Consider the following 22445-nt stretch of genomic DNA (forward strand, 5'->3'; position numbering starts at 1 on the left):
TGATACAGAGCAGACACTTAGGAAGCAAATGCTTGACTATCAAAGATAGTATTATTGCCTAAAATAGCATTTTACTGGTCTAACACAGTAAAATACAATTCCTGAAAGTTTCTGAATTGTTTACTTACTGGAAAAAATGCCCATTCAACTCCTAAATTCTAATTTCTGTTGTATTCAGTTTGTTGTTGTTGTTTGCTTGCTTGTTTGTTTTTGAGGCTTACCTGCGTCCTGCTAGTTCTGTGACCTTCTCTGTGTCACTGTAGGTATACCTTCATGTCCTATAGTGCTAGGAGAATGTCAGAAGTACCAAAGAATCTAAACAGGAAGATAGACTGACCATTTGCAGAAGCAATTCTCCCTTCCAACATCAACTGCACTCCCTCAACTCACCACCCCCAGAACACAATGTGAAGCACACATTATCCTGTAGAAGTGGTCAGGCTCTTGGGTCTTCTTATACACTCTAGCATCCAAATAGTGATGTTTGTGAGCTGCTTCTTTTTAATATATTGAGTGTCTTTGGAATTATTTGGGGGTTATAGAATGTACACTTATAATTTTAAAAATGTGAAGGTGGGGGCACCTGGTTCAGTCTGTTAAGTGTCTGCCTTCAGCTCAGGTCATGATCTCAGGGTCCTGGGATAAAGCCCTGCATCAGATTCCTGCATCAGACTCCCTGCTCATTGGGGACTCTGCTTCCCCCACATCCCTCCACTGCTCCCCATCCTTGTGCTCTCTTTCTCTTTCAAATAAATAAAATCTTTAAGATAAATAACTAAGTTAATTAATTAATTAATTAATTAAATGTGGGGGTAGTAAATGATTCTTTATTGTGCACAAATTGAGTAACTCATGGCAATCATTACATTTGCGTATTTGTATTATTTGCATTATTTGCTTTATTGCATTATTTGAGGATAAAAATATCTATCTATTGCAGATAGATATTTTTTAACTCCAGGATAAGATATTTTATACCAGGTTATTACTTATCACTCTGTTTTTTAATATTTCTAGGCATACGTTTGGAACAATGATGTTTATGTTAAAAATGAACCAAATATATCAAGTCAGAGAATCACATGGAACGGGAAGGAAAATGTAATATACAATGGAATTACTGACTGGGTTTATGAAGGTAGAGACTTTAAAGCTTTTTCAAATTAGAAAATCTGTAAGTTAAAACAAAACAAAACGTTTCTTTTAAAATGGAGAAATTCAATGGCATTCAAAATAAGTTGCATTTTTAAAAATATCATCAAATTTCTTTAGCACTCATCATACCAGGTGTCTCACCAACAAGGATTTGCCAGCAGTAGCCTGTTTCGCCTGTGTCCTCATTGTCTCTCAATGCCCCTATTGTCTTCCGGCTCCTCCTACAAAGGGCCTTTCTGTGTAGGTAGCTTTTCTGCTTTACTGGGCATAAAAGCTTAGAGATTAACATCAGATGTTCCTTTAGCTGGGCCTACCTAACCCAGAGTTACTAAGGAAAGCTAAATACTCCCACAGCATTCTAAGAGCTGACAAAATGTTGTCTGGAGGTTGGGGAATAGAGGAGGAAGAAAGCATCTGTTTTACAGAGGATTTGTGTTCATTTTAACTTGGACAAATCATAATTTCCTGTTTTTAAAGAAGGAATAAATAATTAGAAAGGCTATAAGGGGAAAAATTGGTCAAAAAGAAAAAAGAACTAAAAATATTAAAGACGATTAGTCTCTATTTTAGGATAGAGTTTTAGAAAATATTAGAAAAACATTTTTCATGCCTATCGTTGCCAAGGTAAAAGGCCTTTTGAGGCTTTTCCAGACTGTTTGCAAGGTTGCCTAAAGCTTATTAAGTACTCATCCTTATTTCATCCTCTTATTTCTTCCTTGTAGTTAAAAAAGAAAAAAAAATAGTTTTTCTTCATGACTGAATTTTGGTTCTTACCCAATTCAAGTCAAGTTCAATTAAATGGCTAACATTATAACAGCAGCAACAACAACAACAAAAATCACTTTAAAAGAAGGATAAATCCCCGGGGCCCAGAAATAACTTCTAATGAAATTTACTAGCACTAGTCACTTAGCAATTGAAAGCCTTCTTTAACATTTATTGGACAGCACAGCACAACCTGCAGGGTCCCCAAAGTGAACTGGATTTATTTGAAGCCTCTTCCCAAAGCTGCAAATCCCTCCTTCCTTGAAACATCTGAATGTCTCTAAGATAAGGACACACCTAATACTATGAGCCCTTTCTAAGGTAGATAATAGCTGGAAAGATCTCAGTTTGCATGTTGATGACAAAAGGAAGAATGGCTTCCCAGTTCCAATGTGGGCCTGTCTCTAAAAAACAGGACTTTGGTTCCTATGGAGAAGTTCCTAGAATTGGTTTTATATATTTATGAATGATCCATACTTGGAAAGGGCACACTTGTTTCTCTGTATTGGAGATCGAGCCTCCCACTGGAGCGTCTCCACTGCAGCCATGAAGACTTGTTCAGGATAAGACTAAAAGAGTACATTTTGAGAATCTGTAGGTTCATAAGTAAAAGAACAAACAAAGCTGCAAGGTCCACACGGGGCCATGTGTCGTATCATGGAGGGACACTCCCAGAATAGCCTGCCCTCTGGAACTTGTGCCCCTTGCCTCACTCCATGTCGCAAATGACTTTCTCTCTCAATGTCTCTATGTTTTCCCTTTGTCTTATTTCATGATTTTCTAATTGATTTTTACTTTAGTTAGTAAGTGTCTTCTCGTGTAAAAATAATAATATTTTATCTCCTAGTATGAAGTTAATCACATGACATTCACTCTTAAGTATGAGTATAGTTTACCTAGCCCAGAGGTGAGAATGAGTATTTCGAGAGCGAGGATGAAGAGGGATAGAGAAAGAAAGAAGTTTGAAAGATGGAGCACTGCTGACCCTGAGGGTGTGGGTCATTCAGCACAATTCACACTGAGTGCCAACTACCTATGAGGTGCCGTGTCAGGTTTTAGAGACACAGAGACAAATACTATCCAGCCGCTGCCCTCAGGGAACTCAGGCTGGAGAGAGAGAGAGACAAAGGTACCAATGGATAATTGTTATAGAGTGAATCCAGATCTATTCAGTGGAGGGCATTAAGACCAGAGAGTACATAAGGAAGGTCAGAGTGGTTGGACGGGAGGTATCAGGAGAAGAGGGAGGTTCAGAGAGTGGGGGGAGGGGGTGCCATTGACACTTGTGCTCACAGCCAGCTTTGTATCAGGAAGGACAGGAAACCTGCTCCTCCTTTGTTACGCTCCCTTCTCCCTACTATTCGTTCTCAGGACTTTTGCGTTTGACCTGAAGTAGTTTTATGATAGTGGTTTTAATACATCATGATGTCGAACAATGTGTTCAGTGCAAATACCTACCAATTCAAAACATAGATACTACCTACTGCCTGCACTTAAAAGCAATATTTAAAACCATGACCTTGCTGTAATTGTATTCATTTTATGTAGTTGCATCTTGATCTTAGACCAGAACCAATTAGTAGGAGCCATAGGAAGGAGACATCAACTCAGTATCTAAAGGAGTTCCCAGTAGAAACCCCTTGACGCCGAGTCACAAGGCCTGTGTCCTTGCCTTGTCTTTGGCAATTCATTCACTCTCCCTAAGCCCCTCAGTTGCCTTCTCTGTAAAATGGGATGTGAATAGAATAGACTCATCTAGGGATCTTTGTGAGGACTAAATTAGATGGTGTTTTATAAATTCTAAATTGCTACATGAATGTAACCTAATGACACAGGCAGAAAACAGATAAAGCTGGACCAGCCTGCCTGACCTAGTAGGTTTTCTGTTACTAGAAGACCTGAAATAGGCATGGAAGGACATAGAGTATGGAGGTGAGAAGCATGGATTCAAACCAGACAAGTCTGGATTCATTCTTGATTCTATCGGTTATTGGCCATGTGACCCTGGGCAATGACTTACTCTCTTTACGCCTGCCTGCCTCCTTGCTCACCTGCACAGTGAGCCACTGTGAGGATTACCAGAGATAATACATGTCAGTTGTGTATGGTTTAACACTCATTAAATGATAGTTGCTCGTCATGATAATTATTACATTTTGTTATTATTGTTACTGTTGTTACCATTACTGCCAGTACTGTTACCATTATTTTTATTATTGAAAACAGGCACTTGGAAGAAGCCCCAGGAATCAGAAAAGCGATGGGGACAGATGATTTCCTAACTCTAAGACTCAAATTTCTGTGCTTTGCTTTTACCTTTACACGCGCAACAGAATATGAGATTTGTGGATTAAATCCGCATAAAGGACTAGGAGTCTCCATCCAGTCTACCTGAACTCTCCGTGAAAGAGGTTTTGGCATTTTAGGAGCCAGAGATTGGAAGTCCCGTGAATAGACTCCATAATAAACATAGGAAAGAACTACATTTGCCAGAGAATGAGAATGAGTCCAACAGCGTTCTGGAGAGCAAGACCTTTCCTTTCATTTGCGTCACTCTCTGACCCTCTTCCCCTACCATCACCATCTGCACCAGAGGAGCGTGTTAATCTGCCTGAGTCCTTAGTTTCTAGGCTAAGCCGAGGAGGCGTTTCTCAATAGGGGTCTCATGGAGCTCCTTGTCATTCTAAATTCATCCTTCCCACACCCTGTTTGTGCCAAGCGTAGTAAACTGTGGGCACCATATTAGTTTGATAGTCTGGAGCCACACACCACCCACCAGTACCCTGTGGGCACAGTACAAACTGAGCCCAGTTGGGGAGAGTATGCTGGCATGTTGACTGTTTGAAAATTAGAAAGGAGAATCAGCCCCTTGTGTGAAATTTACTTTTAGTATGTTTTGCGGCATAAATTTAGAGGATTATAAGATAAAGAAAAAAAATGTAGAGCTTATATTAAATATTGTGTGCTAAAATATTCTAAAATGGTCCAACGGGTTACTTATTTTTACAATCCAGATCTATCCTTGAAGATTTTATTTTTATTCATTTGTATTACTCTGAATTTGGAAGCCCAGCAAATGCAAAATGGTTCATTAGTTGAACTCTACTGTAATTACTAAAGCTAATGAGAACAATATTTTGAATGCCAAAGCCAATTTATCAGCTACTTCGTGTAACAGAACAATTTATGTCTTTTTTTCAGAGGAAGTCTTCAGTGCCTACTCTGCTCTGTGGTGGTCTCCAAAAGGCACTTTTTTAGCATATGCCCAATTTAACGACACAGAAGTCCCACTTATTGAATACTCCTTCTACTCTGACGAGTCACTGCAGTACCCAAAGACTGTGCGCATTCCATATCCAAAGGTCTGTGCTCCTATTCGCATAGTGGTTCCGCGATTTGATGGGAAGAGAATGGTTTCATTTTAATCCTTTCCTGCTAATGAAAATATTGTCAGTCTCTCTTCAACAGCTTGCTGTGATTACTCTTGCTGAAGTCAACAGCATCTGGCAATTTTAAAGTATTTTTATTATCCCAGGAAAGAGTGTGATTTAAGGTTTTGTAATTTCTCCAAAAACTTTGAGGAATGACAAGCCGAAAAAGATGGAGAAAATGCTTTTGAAAGAGGTAGGGGAGGATGAAAATGTTTCAGTGGAGGAAAGGAGAGACTGTCATTGAATCACAAGCTCATCTTATTTGTAGAAGTTGGAGTGTGCCCTGGATGAAGTTGAAAAGCTCAGTTATGTATCAGGTTGGATTGCTAATTAACCGATACGTGACTGGTTTCAGCGGTTCTGGTATAGATTTGGCACTAATGTGAGTTTGAGTTTCACACGTCCTGCATTTGGAATAATGGTCTCACATCCTGGTTTGCAAGGCTGCTCTCCCCCTCCGGGAGGCATATTTATGAAAATCGAACAGCTTTGTTAAGCAGTGTAAGCCGAGGAAGAGGGGGATTTAGAAGGCAACCAGGACTCTTCACTAGTATCATGATATTAATGGCCACAGTATCATCTATAGGAAAATCGAATAGTAAATGTTTTCGCTGTAAGTAACTTGGGAAGAGGGATTTTTATTTTTACCAACTCACTCAATTTGCTACACGAAGAGCTGCCATTTTAGGAAGACAGAGGAAGTTAAAAGAAAAAAAAAGATCAGGGACTAAATATAGAGATGTATTTTCAGTGGAATGTTATTTTTTGAGTGAAACTGGCAAAAAAAAAAAAAAAACCACAAAATGCTCTCACTAAAAATATATTATTTCGAACTAATTTGTCAATTGAAGATCTATAGGTATTATAAAAAAGTTCTGTAGCTTTCTGTCATCATATATTGATTATAAAGCTCGAACGTGGTAAACGTGAACTTGGAGCGCAAACGACGGCTTCTTAATTAACGTTTTTGGCTCTTGGCTCAGGTGAGCTCATCTTCCTGGTGGATTGTGTCTTTGGCTGAACCCGAGGCATTCTTCTAGTTGTCAGCCATTACACATCTTGTCTTCTGGAGTCAGAGCATATCTGCAAAATAATGAAATTGATTTTTAAAAAGTTTATCCTTGTTCGCACAAAATACATTAAGTTACGACCATTAGTGATTTAAACAGGAGTGCTTTGGGCTGTCAATACATATGTGTCTGCCTGAACATGAAAAGTTGCATCTCTTGACTCTCTCTTATGTTCATTCTTTCATCAAATTTAACTATATTAAATTTTTAACATGTCTCATTATTATAATTGTATGGTGTAATGGAGACATTTTTGTACAGTTTTAAACCCGTGCAGTGATGTGATATCTTTATTTTTTGTCCATATCAATTATATAATTGTTTGTTTTGTTTTGTTTTGTTTTGTTTTGTTTTGTTTCCCTAGGCAGGAGCTATAAATCCAACCGTAAAGCTCTTCGTTGTAAAAACCGACAATCTCATCTCAGGCACCAATGCAACTTCAGTAGAGATCTCCCCTCCTCCTGATATTTTAACAGGGTAAGAGTCTTGATCAGAATGTGTGGGCTGTACACAGTTTCATGGATCTCATGGAGAACATTTTAGAAATGAATGGAAGAATCAGGCGTAGCATCCCAGGGTGTCCCCCAGGGTCGAAAGCCATTCCTTCCTTCATCAGCCATTCTTTGTTGAGCTTCGATGTCCTCATGCTGGGCAGGGTTCTAGTGATGGGGTCTCACAGTGAATAGAGTCACCACAGTCCCAGGTATCATGAAACCTACACTCGAGGTGCAGGAGGGAGACAACAACCAGGTAGACAGAGCATCAGCTGATGACAAAAGTTGTGAAGACAATCAAAACAGGGCAAGGTGAAGGTGATGGTGGGGGGAGGTCAGGGAGGCTCTCTCTAAAGAGGTGACCTGTGAGCAGTGACATGAGGCAGAGGGGCAGCTAGCCACCTGAGTAGCTGGACGTTCGGCGTCCAGGCAGAAGAAGAGCAGGTGCAAAGGCCCCGCAGAGAGAATGCCCTGGTGCATGAGAGGACCTGCGAGGGGCCAGGTGACCAGCGCGGTGCAGGTGGAGAGGTGAGTGATGGCAGTGAGGTCAGATCATGGGGGCTGTGCAGGTCCTCGTGAGAACGGGAGAAATTCAGGGAAACTGTTACATTTAGGGATCCTCATGACACCGACATGCCTCAGGATGTCACTTGCCTAAGTAATCACTGGTGGTTTGAAATTCAACCGCCGTGCACCCTCAGCCCCCCGTGTTTTCCTGTAAAGATAACCATGGTACCGCATGCAATTTATGGCCTTTAGTTGCTTTCTGTTCATTTCTGCTAATTATGTTGGTTTTCTTGTTGCTTTTAAATGACGGCTAGTATATACTGAGCGCTCGCTATGTGCCAGACACAGGGCATTCCCGCAAGCTTTATTGTATTAATCTTTAAAGTAACTCCAACAACTATAATTATATGCCTCTTTTACATACCAGGAAATGAGGCCTGGAGGTTACAAAAATGACCAAGTCGGAGTCTGTATTCAAACCTGTCTTTCTGACTTAGAAGAAAGAGCTTATAAATGCTCTGCTGGGTGTCTCCCTCTGTCTGAATTCAGCCCCTGCCCTCAGGTTCCTGAAGTTATTATCAGAGCCACATGGAAGCATCCTTCTCAGGATTGATTTACCACATCAGGCAGGCTGTAGGCTCTGCTCTGTCATTATTAATTCATTGATCTGATTAGAAATAACTATATTCACCCATTCATTTGGAGGAAAAAATCAATTATCAGTAAATTTAGATTTTTTTTTTTCCTGAGTTTGCCCAATGGTATGAAAATTTACCTGGAGATTCTAGAATCTGCTGTTTGGCCCCGTCCAGTCATCTCTTCTATGAACATTGATTGAGCACCCACTATTTACATAACAAATGTAAATGCCCTGAGCTTCTGTCTTTCTAGCACTTATGACCAAGCAGAGGATATAACATATTCCAATAAATGACTCCAAAAGCAAATACTCCAGAGGGGTAGACAGAAGGCCAGAGATATTCCAAGGAGAGGAAATAGGTTTCCCATGACCCCAGGGATCAAAGAAAGCATCCTAGGGAATGTGTGGATTGAACAGGAAGGATTCCACAGGGCACCACTGGGGTGGGGGAGTGGCAGAGGGTGAAGGGGAAGGTCACCCACAGGTGGGAAAGTACAAGGCTGTCCAGGGAAAAAGCAGGAGGGCCTGGTGTGACCTCTTAGTCTACAACCGACATCTGTCCGCAGGGAGGATGAGCCATAAGCCCTTGCTCTGAAAAACATTAGATCTGGAAGGGGCTTTAGACATTACTCGTGGTTTACAAACTTTTTCAAGGACCCAGAAGCCTTGGTTTCCAGTTAGGTATGGCACAGGAGTGCAGTACCAGAAGCCAAGCAAAAGATTACTGCTCAGATGGCAGGCATAGGCCTTGTCTCCCCTGCTTCCCCCAGGAGTCAGGATATTAGACAGAACCTGCAGGGGTTCCAGAACACGCTGAGAACACACTGGGACACAGAAGAGCTAACTGAGGCTCAGAGAGGGAGACTCGTTTGCTCAAGGTCGCACAGCAAGTTAGCATGGAAGCTGGGAGCAGGGACAGATGCCTGGCCCTGACGGGCCAGACTCCCTCAAAAATGGAGTTTCATGTGTTGAGTGTTTCCTGTGGGCAGGGACCATGCTTGATGCTCCGCTCACATCTCGTTTGACACACTGCCTACCGTGTCATTGTCATGGCCATTTCCCAAGGCTTCATCTGTGGGGTCTTCCCCCCCGCCCCAACTTCGAAACCTCATTCCAGGAGCTGACCTCAGGAAATGTGTGCAAGTCTAAGGAATTAGTTGTTGCCCCCTAGGAATGAATCATTAAGTCATTGTTTGTAGTTCTTTATGCTGCATTCCTGGTGAGGACGGCTTCACTCACTAGGGATATTTTGTGTGAGACATATTTTACTGAGGAATCATTTCTGGAAATGCCTCAGGAATGTGTTATAGAGGGAATCATAAATCCAGTTCTGGTCTCCATTAACACCAGCAAGGCCACAGCTTATCTAAAACCAGGCTCGAGGTCCTTTCTGGGGAAAATGTTCTAGCAAGCGGTGATGCCCCATTTTCTGGCCTCATGCTAACATCCAGCAGGACCAGGTTAATCCCAGCAAGTTGCGCCTCTTAGCAAACTGCCCAGCACCCACTGCCGTGTTTCCCAGCAAACCGCTAGTTCCTGGAGAGTAGGAGCACCTGGAGTGTAGCCCTAGGGGAGCGCGCATGTCTCTTCTCTTCTCTGCCCCTGCTCTCATCACTCATTTTCCCTTGAGGCCATATCCTTGCGTCACAGAACTTCTAGCAGGTGAAATCCTACCAGAGACAGGGAGCCTCCTTGCTGCGTTCATTGATTTAGAGGTTAAGTGGATTAGATTCCTTAGGCTGTTTGGTGGTATTCATGACTCCTAATGGGAATTTGCAAGCTCAAAATCTTTGAGAGAAAACAACATATACCTCCTACTGCTTTATTTAGAGCTCAGTTTCCCATTGCTGGATTAAAGTAAGAAAGTTCTACAGGTAGGAGCCCATCTTATAGGAGTTATCTCCAGTGCCTCTCAGGGGGCCTGGGACACAGCAAATGCCCAATGAATATTTGTAGAATAAATGAATAAGCTCATGCGTAGATAAGTGACGTATGTTATGTATGTGAGTTTATGTGTGGGGAATCGTGTAGACAGCCAGCACCCAAGATGACCCTCGAAGTGACCCTGCATAGCAATCCCTCTTTTCTGCTTCCTCCCAGCCGTCTGCAAATTCTGTGGCCTGAGCTAGAGGATTGGGAAGGGCGTGTTCTACTCAGGTCACCAAACCCCCCCCCCCCAGAGCTGCTGAATGGTTCCGGGGGGGGGGGGGGCATCACACCCAGCTCATGACCTGCCCCACCCTGTGTTATCTGCTCCCGAATGATGCAATAGATAAATGTGTCCTCTGAATAGCTGATGATCCTTGATCTATAGAGATATCAGGTCCGAGGTTGTCACACAGGAGATACTGTACTGGACTGAAATGGCCCGGAAGCTTGTGACACTTCAAGACAGGAGCTCACATGCTGTGCTCACAGGCCCCCTGTGATTGGGCTCCCCCCCCCCCGCCTCACCCCACCTACCCTTCTCCTCAGCGATCTGTCAGCAGCCCCGGGAGGGCTGGCATCCCCATCAGAGCAGAGTGGCATGGAGCCCGGGGCCAACGCTGGAAGAACGCCTGCTTCCCTGGGTGATTCACCGAATTAATCACTCCACCGTCTGCATTTGCTCTCAGGAGCAATTTCCCTCCAATGTTTTTTCCAGTTAGTAATGCCTACCTGATGTTGAGTATCCTTCATACACCAAAAGAAACTCTGACACAAGTTGGGGGAGTTAGTGCGACCCACCAGACATTTATTAAGTGCCCACTATTTGCAAGGCAACGATCGCCCTACAAAGGGATCCTCTGGAATATGACCTTCAAAAGCAGGTCTCTCCCAGTACATTCGAATATAATCTGCTTTATAAAATTCAGCTATTTAGTTTACACACTCTCTGTACGAATAAATAGACCTCATGGAGTGAGGAATTTTATCCGGAAGAAAAGCAAGAGGGTGAAGCTAGCCAACAATATTTACCAGAGAGATGGGTGGAGGTTCTATAGAGGTAGCAACTGGGAACAGCAAAATCTGACGCCAGCTGCTTGGTCTGAATCGTGGCTCCAACAGTTCCCAGTGTGTGACCTTAGACAAGCTACTTAGCTTCTCTACACTTGTCTTTCTTTGTCTGCAAAACATGAATTCTAGCCTTCCTACCCCATAGGCTGCTACAAACTTTATGTTGAGCACTTGGAAAGGTTCCTGGCACGTAGTAAACTCCCCATGGGTGTGAACTCCTGTTATTCTGTCCAGAAATCACTCCATTGCTTTAGTATTAAAGTCTAACCATACTCTCCCTGCAGTAACCCGTCCCAGAAGTTAGAGAGTTTATTGGATCACTATGCCCAACCTGGGATGGGCAGTCTCCGGCTCAAGGGAAGGCCAGGCTGCCTGATGGCCCCTTTCTGCCCCTTCCCACCATTCAAACCAGTCTACTCAGTAGACGCCTCTCTGTTTTTACAGATTGACATCAGCGCACAGGGGCGCCTGGGTGGCTCAGTTGGTTGAGCACTTGACTCTTGGTTTCGGCTCAGGCCCTGATCTCAGGTCACGAGATCCAGCCCCAGTGGAGCTCGAGGCCCAGCAGGGAGTCTGCTTGAGATTCCCATTCCCTCTGCCCCTTCCACTGCTCGAGCAGGCTCTCTCTCTCTTTCTCTCTCTCTCTCTCTCTCCCTTCAAATAATTTTTTTCAAAAAAAAAATCAACCTGCAGAACAAAATATAGTTGATAATCCTGCTTGTTGGATTTCTCTGGTCTTAAGTGGGACTTAAACCTTTCAATAAAAAGTACACTCTGCCCATTGGTTCCTTTATATATTTTTTATGGCTCACTGACATTTCAGACTGGCATGATCTTGGCTCAGGACTATGTTATGCAGCGTCGTTCTGTCTCCCCTTAATTCCAAATCCTAAAGAGAAGCTGTGATTAAACAGAAGTATGTTTACATGAGAATTCAAAACGTCCCGTCCGCTTGCTGCGCTTGCTGGCAAAGGGCCCTTACGGAGGCGCCAGAGGGTGCAGAGTACACCTTGGGCTGCAGAGAGTGACAAAGAGAGTGGAAGATACAGGTTCGTGGACTTTTGATCTAGAAACGGGCAGGGAAGGTGCCAGGTGCATGTGAGCTTCCTGGCAGGCCTCCCAAATTCCAGTACTCCGTGTTTTCAAGTGGGGGAAAGTTACTGCTGATTTCTGAATCCGAAGTATAATCTATGGTTTTTAGCAGATAAAGCACTTGTCTTGTTAAAGAGTTTTCTTCCCTCCCTGACCCGCCACCGCCTGCCCTTTCTCCCGACCAGGCCACTTGAGAAAAGGGAAGCCTGGTTCTGGTGCCCATGATCCTAATCGATGCCCAGGGATCCCTGGAACAATGTGTGCATGTATGTGAAGAGACATTTTTTTCCTCCCTGGAGAGAGGGACATGGTTTTCATCCGATTTACAAAGGGATTTGATCTGTGAATAGGAACCATTGGCATAGAGCAGGGATCAGCACGCCAGGACCCACTGGCAAATCCAGCCCCATGCCATCCGTGTTTGATCTGCAAGTAAGAAAGGTTTTTAGAATTTTGATTCGTTGGGAAGGCAAATCACAAAAAGAGTAATATTTCATGACGTGCGAAGATCAGACGGACCTCAAATCTCAGGGTTTCACTGGAACGCGCCCACACTGGTTTGTTTAGGTATCGTCTCTGGCTGCTCTTGTGCTGCAAAGGCAGAGAGAAGTAGTTGTGACAGCACGTGTGGCCCACAAAGCTTAAAATATTTACTATCTGGCTTTTTGCTGAGAAAGTCCTCAGACCTCTCGTCTAGAGAGTTCATCTCAAAAAATTTGATTTTCTCCCTTGCATTTCATGATTCCATCCCCTTTGCAATCATTTACTCCCTGGCCCCAGCAAGATTTATTTGCCTTTCCATTTTCTCATCTAATGCCTGTGGATTGGGCAAAGGGCAGAAGACTTGGACTCAGTGAGGGCCCCTTGCTCCTGTTCCTGCAAAGAGGCGCTCACACTCTCATACCCTGCAGCCTGGCAGCCGGTATGACTGCTGGCATCAGGCCGGAAGGAGGGGCATTTGCAGAGAGCTCAGGGGATATTTGAGGGAGACCTGTGGAAGTCAGAGCATGGCAGTGGTTTCAGACTGAAGGGCAGGTTGAACAAAGAGGGGACGCAGCTGGGAAATCTCAGGGGGTGTTCATGGAATACCAGCCATGCAGACTGGATGGTGGGTAGGTTCTTACTGAGCAAGGGAAAGGGCTGAAATGGAGAGGAGTCCCTATTTGTGGGAAGAGGGGTTTTGCTGCTGGGTGAAGCGGTTGATCTGTCTTCAGGGCTTGCCACCTGCAGTGGGGACAGCCAGGAGGCACCCCTGGGGGCACTAACCCAAGAGGTATCCCTAGCTACAAGAGGGGGATACGATGTGCTGATCCAGCCTAAGTGCTCCATAAATATTGGTTGTCTGCTTTCGCGTCTGTGAAGGGAGTGCAGGGGGGACATGATCTGCGAGTTCTGAGGACAGCCAGTTATTTCAGCCACAAAGAACTCCATAGGATTTTCCCCTTCTTCTGTGCTGAGCGCCTGTTTTGTGCCAGGTATTCTGTTAGGGCCTGGAGACACCCTGTGAACAAGAAGCCTGTGGCCCTGCCTCCGAGAGCTTGTGAGCAAGGAGAGCAAAGAGACACAAGGAGTGGGGGTGGCCACAGCCCGTGAAGAGCAAAGGAGCATTTTAGGGCATCTTTTAGTGCATTCGGGGTGATGAGGAAGATATGGCCATGGGGCCAGTCAGGAAGAAAGGGGAAGAAAAGATTCCCTTGGAGTTTCTCTGACAAAAGGGAATAAGGCTTCAATCAACCAAAATCATGCAGTAGAAACGCATGATTTAAGAATGGTCCTTCAAAATCACACTGAGGGCTACGAGGAACAAATAAAATAAACAATCCAGAGCAAATATTTAGGGAGGCCGGCTGAAAAGTAAATTGTGAATTCCCTGCATCTCACTGAAAAAAAAAGAGTCCCAAAAATGTTTAAAGGTGTGCGTTGGAGGAAGATGCCCTGCTAGAGAGAGATAGCTCCATTTGCATAAATCTTATATTAAGGTTCCTTGATTTTTTTCACATGGTTCATGTTTTGACTCTTGAGAAAAGACTTTTACAGCATAATTATTTGATTTTCAAAGTTTGTAGAGATGTGAATCAATTTTTCCCCTTTGAAAACGAAGTTGAGAAAAGGGTCAGTTATAATTTCACCCCAAAAGCAAAAATTTTCTAAAGAAGCACGTCAAATTACCAGAAAATATTTGAATCTCAGCCAGTGTCTCTGGCCTCACTGTAACGTTCTTTCAAGACAGCAGAAAAGAGATGGGAAATGTCACCCTTGCCTTCCTAGCACCACCAAAGGCCAAGTTGAGGACTTGAAAAATCCTGAGCTCTAGTGTGAGTCACGTTTGTGAAGCCACTGTATGATGTTAGCTGTTGTTTTTCCTGTCAGATGTATTTTAATTTCCATTCAAAACTAAATTACACTTTAAGCTTTCAGAAAAGGTAAAAAATTGTGATATTAAATGGTTTTGACAACCATTTAAAATCATATGCTTATTAAGATGGATTTCCTTGAGTAGAATGTCTATCTGTACCAAGGTCTGAAAATAGTTATGCTCTCTCCTTCCTTCCTTCTTTCCTTTCTTCATTCCTTCCTTCCTTCCTTCTTCCTTCCAGGGATTACTACTTGTGTGATGTGACATGGGTAAACGAAGAAAGGATTTCTATGCAGTGGCTCCGAAGGATTCAGAACTATTCAGTCATGGATATTTATGACTATAATTCCACCAGTGGATGGATTTCCTCATCGGTAAGGTTTAATGGGGGATGTTCTGCTTCTACAGCTACATGTGACCCAAGGACTGTATGAAAACAGGGAGAATGAATGATTGGGAATCAGGAAAATAAAGTTTGAGTTTCTTTTCTTTCTGACTCCATGTCAGATCCTGTGGCAGTGGGTAAGTCTTGACTAACTTTTAGAGAATCTGGTATCTGGTGGTACTTCCATTTCATCTATACTCACTAGTCATACAGTGTTAGCTATGGTTATTATCACTTGGGGCAGGGATGATGATTGGAAGCCCAGAAGACAGAATTTGGTGTCAAAATTCAAAAGGCCCAAGAAGGCTGCAAAGTCAATGAAGTTTGTTTCAATAGAGAAAATATGGGGAGCGGGGAATACGTGAAACAAGTCAAGTAGCAAAAGGCCACAGATCTCTTGCCACCCTGTGACTATCTTTCAGCAGTATCAGTTTTAGAGCATAAAAAGATAACTAGTAGGCTGAGAGGGTGGCAACATGAAGACAAAGGCAAGTGTTAATTCTGTCTTGAGGTGCTGGGGACAGGGCATTCCCCACAAGAAACCACAAGGTTCAGCTAAGCTGGCAAATCATAATGAAAGCCCCTTTGGGAACCAGCAGCCTCACGAGAGGTGAAGTCCAGGGAAGGTTTTTCCAGCATATGTCAAGAGCTCTTCTCCAGGCCCTTTTCTGGTAATAGAACGCTCTGTGCCAACATACCTTCCCCTCTACACACTCTCCATGCTGGTTGGGCACAATGCAGATTCTTGCCTCAGAAAGCCTGGGCACCCTGAATCTTGATTTGCCCATTTGTTTATTTATACACTGCATACCTACTATGTCCCAGGTTCTGTGCATAACTTTGGATTTAAAAACAAACAAACAAATTAGACAACATGCTGGTCCCCAAAAGGTGTATGTTTTAATAGGGCATGCCATTAGGATAATCAATGATAACAGTTGCCGTTTCTTGACCACACACAGTAGCCAAACGCTGTGGAGACAGAGATTCTGGAGGTGAAGGAGCTTGCTTACATCACAGGACAGCCAAAATGCAAACTAGAAAATGCAAGCTCTTTGCTTCCTGCAAATTATATCATCCTACTATCAGGGTATCGTGCCCTAAAAGGGTAGAAGCAAAGTATGGAGGGAATGTAGGACCAAAGAAGATGACCCACTCAACTGGGACAGGTGATGGGAGATGACAAGGGAGGCCCAGAGCACCCTGGGCAGATAAGGGTACAAGGAGGCTGTGAGCAGAGGCTATGCTAGGCATCCAGCAAATGGCTTGGAGCACCGGGGTCTGGCTTGGAGCACCGGGGTCTGGGGCTCCAGAGGATGAGGGCCTGGGGAGAGGCACCATGGTGAGAAGTGGGGGTGGAGGTGGGCTGAGACTCGGGTGCCGTTCTGAGGAGCTTGGACCACTTGTCAGCCACGGGGAGCTGTTTCTCGTGGTCAAGAGGAGAGGATCACAAGGAGACAGAACTACATGTTGCCAGATGAGGTCAGTGGGGGTTAGGCAGGGTGGAGGGCAGGCTGGAAGAAGAAAAGAGCAGCAGGGTCTCCAACCAGGAGGTCACAGCAAAGGCCCAAGGGAAACCTGGTGAGAACAGAAGCTAAGGCAGTAAGGGTGGAGAAGGACGAGAGGAGTCTGAGAACCAGGGGGCAGGGGCTGCGGGGGTGGCCGTGAGGGGGGAGGCGTCTAGAGTGACTCCCAAGTCTCTGGCTTGGGTGAGCGGTAGCACTAAACAGAAGAATGAAGGCGTCAGAACAAGCCAGCGGGGAGGGAGGCCAGATAAGCGACATCATCTTCTGTTCCGTACGTGTTGAATTGGAAAAAGCGGGGGGAGCTTCCAGGGCCACATATGGAAGATGGAGCTCTAGGCAAGAGAGGTAAATGTTCTAATGCAATTATATAAACAATCGTAGCATGACTGCAACTATGTAAGTGGAGATAACTTTCAATTATTTTAAATAAGATGATGCTTGTGGTACCACGAATCGTAGATAAAGCACAGAATTGAGATCTTGCTTCTCTCTGAAACACTGCCCTTGTGTTTTTCCCTCCCTAGGCACAAAAACACATTGAAATGAGTACCACCGGCTGGGTTGGACGTGTAAGTGCTTAAGAGTTATGGGTTCTTTGTAGTATGAGTCAGACACTCAGAGCCATTGAACACGTACCTTTCCCAGGGGAGGGCCCCGTGTTATTTGCTATTAACAGAGATATTACTTGACCTATTTTTCCAAATATTTAAATGCTCCCTGCAGAGCCACCTTTCAATGGGGAATATAAAACATGCTCAGTTGGAAAAAGTAACAGGACAAGTGAAAACTTGAGAGCACACAAAACAAAAGACATACTCTAGGCAAAGTGTAGTTCCTGAAAAGTCAATAAAGCAACGATTGCTGGAAAGCAGCTAAGATGCCGAACCTGCTGGTTGACCTCACCTTTGAAGTCCTGGGCTTTGGAGGCAGAAGACGTGGCTTCCGTCCACCGCCCACACGAATGTGTGAGGAGATGCGACCATATCCAGCAGCAAGTCAGCCGCAAGCACGCCACACTTGCTGCGCATCTCCCTGTGGAGGAAATCACGCTTGTGTGGCTTCACGCTTTGCTAGGCCCCAGATGCAGAGTTTTATCCGGGAAGGCATGGTGACCCGCAGAGACTTGTCACGCTTCTCGATCCTGCCACACTACGCCTTGGGCAGAATCACCAACCGTGTCACTACCAGACCCTGGGCTGAAACAAGTTAATGAAGGATCTCCAGCCACTGTGACGCCTTCTAGAAAGATGATGAACAAATGTCATCTAATTTTTGTGACCACTTCTACGAAGCCTCCTTTAAGAGAAAAACAAAGGGACAAAAAAAATACACACACACACACACACACACACACACACACATATATATATATATATATAAAGATTTCCTTCACATCTCTTGGGGCAGAGAGGGAAGGCCCCTGGTCCAGAAATGGGACCCCTTCCAGCTGGGCTCAGAGCTCCGATAGCATTCACACGTCCCTTTTCTTCAGGCATTGATTGGGCAGAGGGGAGAGGTTTGCCAACATGAAAAGTGGTTTCCTCCATGGCAAGAGACACGCTACACTTCCTCACGACTCTTTGAAAAAAATATGTTTTTTCCTCTCTGTATTTAACCAGACAGATGCCACTTTTCACACATTTCTACTAGGCACAACTCCATCCAGGGGAAACAGGGAAATGTATTAAAAAGATAAGGCTGTGAACACAGGTCTAGAGAGGGGAATGTGTTTCAGAGCTCTGTAATGAGAACACCAAGTGTACTGCACGCCTCAGCTTGCTCCATAAATGAATCCACTTTGAATCACTAAATAGAAGAGGGAAGCATTTTTCTTCCTTCCCAAAATGGGAGCTGATGAGAGAGGAAACATCGAGGGTAAAGTGAACCAACAATTTTAAAAGACCATCTCCTACCTGCTCTCAAATGTAGTAAGGAAACCGAAGTCGTAAAGCAACATATTCCTTTCGGGCTGGGATAGATACTCTTCTGCTTAAACTACATTATGTTCTGAGAACTCTCTTTTATTGAACTGTGAAAAATGGAAATTTTATACTATATTTCCATACAACTACTTTTTTTGTAAATTGTTGATCCTATTTAGCAAAATGAAACGACTTACAATAAAAATGGTAACTCTAAGAATGTTTCCATGTGAAATACACGACAGACATCCCTTATACTATCCGGTCCAGAAATGGTTAAAGACTTTCTGGCTCTCAAAAAGAAATATGGATTTAAAAAGGAGGGAACGGATCCCTCAAATTAAAAACCACCTCTTATCTGAAACCGTACAAATAATAGTCTGTTTCAAACAAACAAACAAGCCAACAAAACAGCAACCACTCATGGATGCCAGAAGGCAGAGGTAAGGGGGATGGGCAAAACAGGTGACGGGGATTACGAGGTACAAACTCCCAGTTGTAATAGTAATAAGAATAATAATCTGTTTCGAGAAAGCAAATCTGTGGCATTGAGGAAATTTACTTCTTAAAACTGAAAGGCTAATGCTAATTTTTGCACATTGATAGCCACAAGTCACACAGTTAACCTCCATAGAGAGACGTCTAGAGATGACAATACCATGGCTATGTGTCAAGAGTCCTGCGTAAACCTCTTTATATGCTCTCTCTCATTTGCTCCGGATAAAACAATTCCCCAAGGGAGATCTCTTTGTTTGTCTCTCCGAGGAGGAGAATTTTCTCTTGAGGTGCTCTGGTTTCACTTGACTAGTAAATGAAGCATGGGCTTTGGGCAGAGGTGTCGAGAGGACTTTCAAAAATTAAAGGTGGTACTGAGATGAGACTAATGTGCTCTAATCTTGTTTTATGTTTTCTATTATTTTGTAGTTTAGGCCCTCAGAACCTCATTTCACCTCCGACGGGAAGAGCTTCTACAAGATCATCAGCAATGGAGATGGCTACAAACACATTTGCCAATTCCAAATAGATAAGCAAGTAAATATTCCCACATGATTTATTTCAGGTTGATCTCTTTTTTAATGAAACTAACTTGAAGTGGAAATCGTTTGGTAAAGTCAATCAATGTGCACTGATACCCGACTAATTCAAATTCCAAAGTGGTATTTGGAAGATGACGGGATACAGAGAGGAAACCCAAGAAGAAGGCCTAAGATTATCTAAATTGCTGCTATAAATGAGCCAATCCTTCAGTTAACTTTGATTAGAGAGTTTAATAAATGTCTTTTTAAAAAATCCCATTAGGATTGCACATTTATTACAAAAGGAGCTTGGGAAGTCATCGGGATAGAAGCTCTTACCAGTGATTACCTGTGAGTATTCTAATAACTGATAGGATGTAAAACATGCTTGTGGTAATCACACCCTCTTTGCCCAGAAATAGGGGAAAATCTCCTACAAATAAAGAATAGTCTATTTGGAATGTGTTCAGTACTTTTTTCTTTTTAACATACGGAAGCCTTAATGATTTTCACATATGCTTAGCAGATTTGATACCATGCCACCAAGCAGCTCTACCTCTTGCTCTTACCTGCTTTACATTAGAAGAGCTGTAGCCTCTTTTTCTTAAAACATCTTGGAACACTGAACCGGCATCAGGGGCATCGTGTTAAATTCGAACTGGCACCGAATTTTTGGAAGGCTTGGAGAGGCTATTTTATCTTGGCCTTACTCTGGAATATGGAAAGCTTTACAGAGGCTGTCAACTACCAGGCACTACTTGGTGGAAAGGGAGTGTTTGTTTTTCATTGGAACCTAAGGCACTTGGATAATTCATTATTGGGTCTCACCGCGGAGGATGTTTGCCGCTGCCCAAAGCAGTTTTTGAAGGTCCTCCTTAGAAGTGATTCTGCTGCTCTCAGAAAGATGGGGCTCCTGTCATCTAGTAGTTTGTGTTATAAAAAAGAAAATGTGGAAAATAATATACGTACATGGGCTCTCGACGTCAGGCTAGTTGTCCAGTCACACTTTTCTTGCAAAAGCCTTTTTTTTTTTGAGTTTTTGCTTGCCACTTTAATGAAGGGAGCAGTCTAAAATATCTGATTTCAGGGACTGCACTCAGATATTTTAGTGTGTCTTAAAAAATAGAATCTCCTATTTAGAGATAACAAGAAATATGGCTTCTGGGGGTGAGGGAGCAGGGAAAAATGATCCAAGAAGGGCCAGCATTAATGTTTGGTGTTGAGTTAATTAGAGGGTACTCAACTTTCTTTAAAAACATAATTAATATCTATTTCATTTGTTTTCTTCCCAGATACTACATTAGTAATGAATATAAAGGAATGCCAGGAGGAAGAAATCTTTATAAGTAAGAGCTAAATCAAATTGTTGACTTGAGTCTTTGTAGCTGAAGAACAACTTCTGGGGTTCTTTTTTTTTTTTTTTTTCTTTTTTTTTCCCCGTGTCTTAACTAACTGGAATTGTAATTGAGCGCTTTCATTCCTTTACAAATCAAACCCCAGGTGTCAGCAACACAGAATGACTTTATTAGACGTTCTGTGTTATTTCCAAACAATGGGAGGTTTGAGGTTATCATGAATTAATTCATGTATTTCTCACACATTAAGAGAAAGTCTTGAGCACTGCTTTGGCACTCTGATACATTTGAAACCAGAATATGGCATTATTCAATTCCATCTTTTCATGTAGTCTTTCATCAAGCACTTAATCTCCACCATTGGTTTACAGAATCCAGCTGAATGACTACACAAAGGTGACATGCCTGAGTTGTGAGCTGAATCCAGAAAGGTGTCAGTACTATTCTGTTTTGTTCAGTAAAGACGCAAAGTACTATCAACTGAGATGTTCAGGTAGGTGTGAAGTGACGGGGGAGGGGGAGCAGTGCAGACACAGCGACCAGGTCTATCCGGGTGGCCCTGTCCTTTCCCTCAGCCTGCACACTTTCCCTGCCTTCCGCTCACCAGCTGACATTCCCTCCTCTCTTCAGACAACATTCTTACCAACCCTCCTGGCTCATTCTGCCCATCTGTCCCTTTCTGTGTCCAGTCCGGGAAATACTCTTTGTGCCCTGCTCAGTTTTCTCCTCTTGACTCTGAGGACCTCTCGAAGTCACCCAAGTCCCCTTCTCTCCAGACACATCTAAGTGGTGAGTTAACCACCTTTCCTCCCCTTCTAAGAGACTCGCATGGCTTGCTTATGACTGAACACACACAGACGCACACACACACACTGGAGGCTACGTATCACCGAGGCACTTCATCGTTTATATAGATACACAGGGTAGAGTTTTGATTGTGGTTTTTTAATTGTAGGTTTATTGATTAGTATTTTATGTGCTTGCCCCTTTAAATGGGAAAGCGTCTGTGGATAGTGCCTGTCACCCAACCTGCTCACTGTTCCATCTTCTGTTACTATTTTATTACTGTTTTCTTTATTATAAATGAAACTTGGCAAGGACAGGCGACGTGACTTCACAGGTCACACAGCTACTAAGAGGCACGACGGGATCCAAGCACAGGTCTCCACCTCCTGAGCCCTCCAGGAAGCACTAGGCTAGATTACTTCTCAAAATGCAAGAACCTAGATACTCAGGAAAAAACTGTCCTTCACAGGGAAGAGATCTCCAAACCAGCTATCGGAATCTTTCTTTACTAGCACATTTTCTTTATCATTACATCTCCCTTCCTTCCTTCCTTCCTTCCTTCCTTCCTTCCTTCCTTCCTTCCTTCCTTCCTTCCTTCCTTCCTTTATTTTCTGTGACTGTTTTTGGTCCCCATTTCTTGGGCAAGCGTTTCATACTAAGAACTGTGCTAAAAGTTTATATTTGTAGTCATGTTTGATTCTTAAGAAAACTCTATAAAGTAGATATTATCCTCCTTTTATGTGTAAAGAGATCGAAGCGTCCATACGGTGCCCTGAGTTACACAGCAGGTGAACCAGAATTCAAAGCCAGGTCTCTATAACGCCTTCACTGGGGCTCTGACCAAGAATGAAACGTTCGTACTATCTAAATGCATCAGAATTAAACAGCTCACCAAGTAGCTTTTCTGTACATTACCTTCTAGTCTGCAACTACCACAGTTGGGCTAAA

At 43.4% G+C, this 22445-nt stretch overlaps 1 protein-coding gene across 2 annotated transcripts in view; it reads left to right on the plus strand.

The window, feature by feature from the left end:
* The window catches only part of DPP4 (dipeptidyl peptidase 4), a 78799-nt gene that overhangs the window by 31970 nt on the left and 24384 nt on the right, over nucleotides 1–22445 (plus strand). For both annotated transcript variants that reach the window (XM_072811473.1, XM_072811474.1), the window contains exons 8-16: nucleotides 1018–1138; nucleotides 5122–5282; nucleotides 6786–6898; nucleotides 14749–14881; nucleotides 16943–16987; nucleotides 19265–19372; nucleotides 19640–19707; nucleotides 20649–20702; nucleotides 21083–21204. In XM_072811473.1, coding sequence (XP_072667574.1) covers nucleotides 1018–1138; nucleotides 5122–5282; nucleotides 6786–6898; nucleotides 14749–14881; nucleotides 16943–16987; nucleotides 19265–19372; nucleotides 19640–19707; nucleotides 20649–20702; nucleotides 21083–21204 — 925 coding nt within the window. The remainder of the gene's footprint in view (nucleotides 1–1017; nucleotides 1139–5121; nucleotides 5283–6785; nucleotides 6899–14748; nucleotides 14882–16942; nucleotides 16988–19264; nucleotides 19373–19639; nucleotides 19708–20648; nucleotides 20703–21082; nucleotides 21205–22445) is intronic.

Source organism: Canis lupus, chromosome 34 (assembly GCF_048164855.1).
Source record: "Canis lupus baileyi chromosome 34, mCanLup2.hap1, whole genome shotgun sequence".
Taxonomy (NCBI): domain Eukaryota; kingdom Metazoa; phylum Chordata; class Mammalia; order Carnivora; family Canidae; genus Canis; species Canis lupus.